A 6,624-nucleotide genomic window follows, 5' to 3' on the forward strand; every position below is an offset into this window, starting at 1 on the left:
GGATTTGTTTGTGGTATAAAATGGTATTTTGAAATCTTCTTGTGGTAATCTGTGAAAATTACGACCACCATTATCCTGTTACGTTCTATACATTTTTTTTCACTGGGCTCGCAGGTATCTTTGGTGTCTACAGATCAAGTTGGAGATTTCTGTGTCGTAATTTTTCCTCCTCTCTCTCTCTCTCTTTCTCTCTCTCTTTCTCCCCCCTCTCTCCTTTTAATTCTTTTTTTATTTCCATTGGTTCACGTACAGGTTCTTCCTCTCTTCCTTTATTGCTCTGTTACCGTTTCTCCCACTTCCTCTCGCCTTTTTTCTTCGCGTTTTATCTCCCCTGATCGCCGGGTCGATACATCCTCTATTCCCCATTTTCAAAGAACGAGAGTCACGACCTTCGAAGGGCGATAAGTATTTCCATGTCGACCTTTAACATCGCATTGAACGAGCCTGTGATTAGATCTAACATTATAGTCTAACTTAAGACTTGCTCATTTTTGGTTAGACACGCGTATTCAGATTCTCTTCGAGTTTCCAAATTTCGTTCGTTCTCCTTCCGTTTTATCTAATTTTAACGTGATCCATTCCGATTTTCCTTGACTTTTGTTCAGAGCGAGCAACTTCCTTGCTCTATATTCCTTATATATTCCTTCTATATTCCTCAATTCCCCGAATTCTTTTTTCTTTCTTTTTTCTGCAAATGCCTCGATGCGATACGAATCCACACAGATCTAAAAAAAAAAAAAAAAAAAAAAAATACAGATTCGATCGATCGAATGTTAAAGAAAGCTTGAGAGACGAGAAAAGTTGAGAAACGTTAAATAAAATCGAATTGGAACAATATTTTGTTATCTGAAACGAGGGTCGCACGCAAAAAGGCTTCTACTCTATCGGGGAAGAGAGGGAGAGAGGAAGGAAGGAAGGAAGAGAGAGAGAGAGAGAGAGAGAATGAGAAAGGGAGAGTGAATTTTGGTGATTTGGCAGAGGGGCGAAATCGCAAGTTGGTGCTACATATATATAAAACATACGTATATATCGTGTTACAATGGTGCAGTGTCGATTGCTGTTTGGTAGCGGGATCTACAAATACTAACTTCTGTGCTTCCAGGTAGGCCAAGTCCAAATCATTATTCCTTTGGATGATGTGCTTTTGTACGTTCCGAGCGAATACACGAAGTAAAGAATCCTTTACGGAAGAGAATCAAATGAAAATCAAATGAGAAATAATTTTCCTTATAGGAAAAGTTTCGCACGGACCGTAGAAAATCGTCAAATTAATCGTGAAATCGTGCAGGTTGCGGGGACGCGTGAATAGAAAAGCAGATATGAAAGACTACAAGCTTGGAATCATAAAATTAGCGAAGCAAATAATCGGTATATTCGGATATTCTGCACGATGTCATCGACCACAGATCGCGGTGTGGTTAATAGTTGGGCACTCTTCTTACGTTTGTATATACATAGAATCTATGGGTGTTACATCGAATTTTCTCATTTTTTAAATTTTTTATCGGGAAATTTATTCACTGATTAATCCACGAAGCAAGTTGTCGCGATCAAAGTATTGTACGTGCTTGCGGCCGTAATATTTCAGGCTCGTATTGTTAATTAACCGAATGAAGTAGTCCGAAACAAAGCGATTACATAAGAGGGTTCTTTTAACTTTCTTTTTTCTTACGTAGTTACGTTTTCTAGGATCTCAAAGTTTCTCTTTCACGCAAGCAGAGGAATTTTCAGATCGTTGATGTAAATCTCATTTTCATAGCACCGTTCAAAAATGTGATTTCCTGTTTACGTGTTATCGGCAATTAATTAATACGCAATTAATCGGCAATTAATCCAACTTTTGAACGGTGGTGCAATTGTCATAACGTTGTTCGTCGGATAAACTTGATCCAACGTTGATTGTCTTCCGTTTGTTTTCGATATAGGAGGCACGATGTTGCCACCGCCGCCAGTCGCGATATTTCCACCTGCTGCTGCAATGCTACCGCGTGGGCCACCACAGTTTGCGGCACCTTATCCGCCTCCAATTTTCTATTGGCCCTATCCTTCACCGCCTGTCAGTCCAACCAATTATTATAACCCGGCGAATGTCGGTGGGATCGCAGCGATTCCTCAACAAGCAGCTCTGGTAAGTGTTCTCAACAATTTTAAGAGAGAAAGCTTCTTCGATATTCGAACGCTGTTAATCGTTCGTTTTACATAATTACAACGATTACAACAATTGCATTTCCAGTTAACTCCAGCGGAATGTCTGCAATTAGCACCGGGAGCAACTGTGCCTGCTGCGACCACACCAACCGCAGAAGCGACACGTATCGACGCTTTCCTCCCTCGAATGGATCTGGAAAAGCGTGTACCTGTTCCAGCACCTCCCCAAGCAGAATGCAATCCATTCATCGAAGTATTCATGGTGTGATGATGATTGTCCGATCAAGATTCGTGTGATTCTCAGCGGAATCGAGTGAATCTTTTAGCCTCGCACGACAGAAACTGAACGGTTACGTTTATTTGCTGCTTGTAAAAGAAGGCAACGTATCGTCGTACAACACCTGTACGTAATTGTCGTACATAAGAAGAATCCTTGTCTTAAAACAGCTTCGAGGAAATTCGCGGTACGAAGTCTCGAAAGGTATTCAACGTGACTGGATTCGCATCTTTTTCTTATCTTCGAAAGAAGCTCCCCCCATCTCCCACCCCGTAAATCTAACGTGTCGCAGTGTGGCACGTTCCTTTCTAGTCTAGAGACAGATGCAAGTCGTCGTAGCATAACGCAGTGACGTCGTTTCTTTCTCGTCGTTTGTTTCAGTTCCTCTGGAACAGGACGCGCACGGCACATTTTCTCCTCGTTCTCCTCATTCCCCCGTGTTTTCCCTGGGCTTCTGTTCTATCACCCCATCTTCACGTCTGTTTTTTTTTTCTCTCTCGTTTTATTCTATTCGCCGCTCTGTGATTAAGCATCAGGATGCTAGATAAACATTCCCGGGAGCGACGAACCGCGATCAGCTAGCATCGTCTGGTCGTGTCACTAATATACCGTGGCGTTCTAAGATAATTCACGTTTCGATCATTTCGAGTAGGCTCGCTGGGAATCAATGAGCGCAACCGTATGGCTGATATTCGGAATTCGAGCAATGAATTTAACGCATGACGCGTTAGCATTTAATTCGTACGAAGATTGGCTCGCAACATCGTGGTTCCGAGTATCCGGCTATAGTATTACGATCGAACGTGTTAACTACGATAATCTACTCTGGTTAATATAGCGAAATAAAACAAAAAAGGAGAAGTAAAATCACCGGCGTGATATAGCGCTTTTATTTTTAGAGTTTTACTTAATTTAATATAAAGTTTTTAAATATGAAATTTATATATAATATATACCCTATCGCGAATTTATCCGAACGAGATACGTTGTTGTCGTTGGTTCGCCGTAAAGTTGTCAAGTTTTATTATTATCGAGTAAGTTATTCGACTCCAAAGTGTCGGTTCGTGTTAGCTTCCGGCTCATCGGTTTGCCTGAATCGCTGTAGGAGACTACGATTCGCGTGATAACGACGATCTTACGATACTTTGTCATCGGATCGCGCCACGAATGCCGCAAACATTTCGCGAACGTCTTCCTTTAAGGATGTTGTCACCACCTCGAGCCAATTTTTACCATCGGTTTGCGCTTGCAATCGATCGTATCTGTTTGTAGCAAAGTATATACGTGTAATTACGGTTCTTCTACAGTGACTGCTATATAATACATATGTTGAGTTATTTAACATTGGTAAACCAGGTCGAGAATGCCGATACCTGAGATTTTTATTGATCGCTCAATCACGTAATTAGTTCGTATAATTTTGAAACGCTATTTTTCCCCGGTAAAGTGACGCGTTTCAACATTTTTTTCGCCCCTTCCTCGTTGCGATGTATTAGCTTCTTTTTTATAGCGAATCTTTCGAATAATTTTCTGCATAAAAAGAAGTAAGCCTTGAGAAGTAATTAAAATCTTATTAGAATCGATAGTGCAAAAGTTATTGGCTCTTATAATTACGCATGAGAGAGGGATGAATTATACGTTCTTTGGATAAAAATTGAGTCGAGAACACGCCTCTGCAACTTTGCAAATGCTCCTCTCTGTTCTTGTTCCTGCAAACAGCGCTCGTGTATAAAGGTGCAATTTTAGATATAAAGAGTGACGTTCGAAAAGCCAGGGTCATTTTATCGTTAAAGGTTAAGCATCATAAAAAGTCGTAAAATATCTTACGAATTATATAATATATATACATTATATACGAATATATAGATATACATATTTTTCATAAATATTACACTACATCTAAGTTTGAAATGAGCTTCGATAATAATCGATAATCGACGTGTAGTTGTAGTTGCCAAAAACTTCACCGTACATTCTGACTTAAAGAAAAAAGAAATACCAACATATATAACACGAATATCTTTCTTTCAATCGAGTATATATTTTTGTATCCGTGCGAGTTGTAAAAATCGAAAGAACGCAAGATCGAAGACGAGAGAACAGGTTATATATGGATTGATCAATAATATCGAGATCTTTAACCAACATCGCCACCATCGAAACTCTCGATTCAAAGGTACCTGAAGTTGTCTGATCGTACGGACGCGCTAAAACTATTAACAGAGCTATTAGTGGTACGCGATGTGTTGTATTTCGTTCAGCGATTCATTTGGTCGCGATGAAAAGTGCAATGAAAAATGACGAGGTGATTCGAAAATACTAGTGCTCCGAGTTAATATCGCCGGCTCATAAGAATAAGTGTTTTAGGAATTAAGTTAAACTGTAAGAGATAAAAAAAAGCAGTGCTCCGGATTAACGAGCACCATGAACAAACCGCATTGTTGATTCTCTTTCTCGTTACCGTAACGTGCTATGTCACATGATATTGGTGCAATAATTTTTCCCTTCTTCTTTGTTTCTTGTTGTGACATGTGTTATAGGGACCAAAAAAGCTAGTTCCCCATTTCTTAGTGAAATATCAGGTAAAGTACCATCATTTTAATTGGTATTAAATTAATTATTTCGAACTATGTACATCGATATTTTTCAAATTCGCAACGAATTATTTAATGATTTTGCTTTAGTTTATTTTCTACACAGATCGCTGGTTATTTTACTTGATCAATTAACGTAGTTCCTGATCGTACGTCGTATATGGATAGTTCCTACCGAAAGATGTTCTTCCGATTTCCAAGCCGATTTCTCGTGTTAGATTTAAAAAAGAAAATTTTATCTCGAATTATGCTCACCCGATCTGAAAAACAGACTAGAACAAAATATTTAAATAATTCATGCAAATTTAATGGAATCATTCCGTAGACGGAAATTTTTAGCTATTCGATCTCGGCGTGACTCTACTATCATGTTAGTATAATAGAAAATTGTATATACATACACCCTTGGACAAAAAGATAGCACATGTGTGCTATCATTAATTTCTCATAGATAGAGTCCGAATTTCCCAAGTTTGACGAATGGCATATAAACAGTACCTTGTAGTAATAAGGTATATGAGCTTGAAACTGTATCTTCGCTATTCCTCTTGTATTTATCAACAATGATTGTGAAATCCGGTCGGCGAAATGATAGCACACCAAGCATTTTGTTTCCATTCCTTAGTATTTCTGTGTATTCTGAGTGGTGTAGACGTAGTGAAAAGTAGAAGAATTTCATTAGAAACCTTACAAATTTCGATTCAAACAATGGGACGTGGAAAACAGCTAAATAGTGAAGAGATTCAAACAGTTTTGAAATTAAAGAAAGAAAACTTTACTATTTCTAAAATTGCAAAAGTTCTCAGTAGAAGTCGGAAAGTCATTTATAATTTACTGAAAGATGTAAATAATTATGGAACAAAAAAAAGCAGTGGGAGACCTTCCGCGATTAGTACTCGTGAAAAACGTGCAATTTTACGTGCCGCGTCAAATTCGCTTCTCACGTCACGTGAAATTGCAGAAAAAGTTGGCGTAAAAACTAATCCTCGGAATGTCAGACGTGTACTACAACAATCCGCGCACATAAAGCGGATGAAATTAAAACGAAGACCAGCTCTAAAGCAGATTCACAAGGAGCATCGATTATATTTTGCAAAAGAACATATACGGTGGAACAAGAAGTGGAGGAAAGTTATATTTACAGATAAAAAAAGATTTAATTTAGATGGCCCAGATGGATTCAATTTTTACTATCATGATGTAAGAAAAAAAAAATTGTCACAAATACGGCGTCAAATGGGTGGAGGTAGCATTATGCTTTGGGCAGGTATTGGGTATAACGGAAAGACTGATTTAATATCAATTCGCAGCAAGATGAATGCTATAACCTATCGTAATTTGATACAAAATCAAATTGCAAAGTACGCAACACATATTGCGAGACAAGATTTTATTTTTCAGCAAGATAATGCTGCAGTTCACACCGCTAAGGTTGTGAAAGAATATTTTTCAACAGAAAATATTGCAGTTTTGGACTGGCCTGCATGCTCCCCCGATTTAAACATAATCGAAAACTGTTGGAGTAAATTAAGCAATGCCGTTTATAGAGAAAATAGGCAATTTGAAAGTATTAATCAGTTAAAAAAGTGCCTTGAAGAGGAATGG

At 38.5% G+C, this 6,624-nt stretch overlaps 1 protein-coding gene across 2 annotated transcripts in view; it reads left to right on the forward strand.

Moving 5' to 3' along the window:
* LOC132909532 (RNA-binding protein fusilli) overlaps positions 1-5,115 on the forward strand; it is a 28,048-nt gene extending 22,933 nt beyond the window's left edge. The window contains exons 11-12 of one of the 2 annotated variants that reach the window (XM_060964414.1): positions 1,926-2,128; positions 2,234-5,115. In XM_060964414.1, coding sequence (XP_060820397.1) covers positions 1,926-2,128; positions 2,234-2,416 — 386 coding nt within the window. In that variant the 3' untranslated portion in view covers positions 2,417-5,115. Of the gene's footprint in view, positions 1-114; positions 1,103-1,925; positions 2,129-2,233 lie in introns of those variants that run through there. The other variant, XM_060964415.1, reaches the window with a different exon arrangement.
* Positions 5,116-6,624: the final 1,509 nt, after the last annotated feature.

Source organism: Bombus pascuorum, chromosome 8 (assembly GCF_905332965.1).
Source record: "Bombus pascuorum chromosome 8, iyBomPasc1.1, whole genome shotgun sequence".
Classification (NCBI taxonomy): Eukaryota; Metazoa; Arthropoda; class Insecta; order Hymenoptera; family Apidae; genus Bombus; species Bombus pascuorum.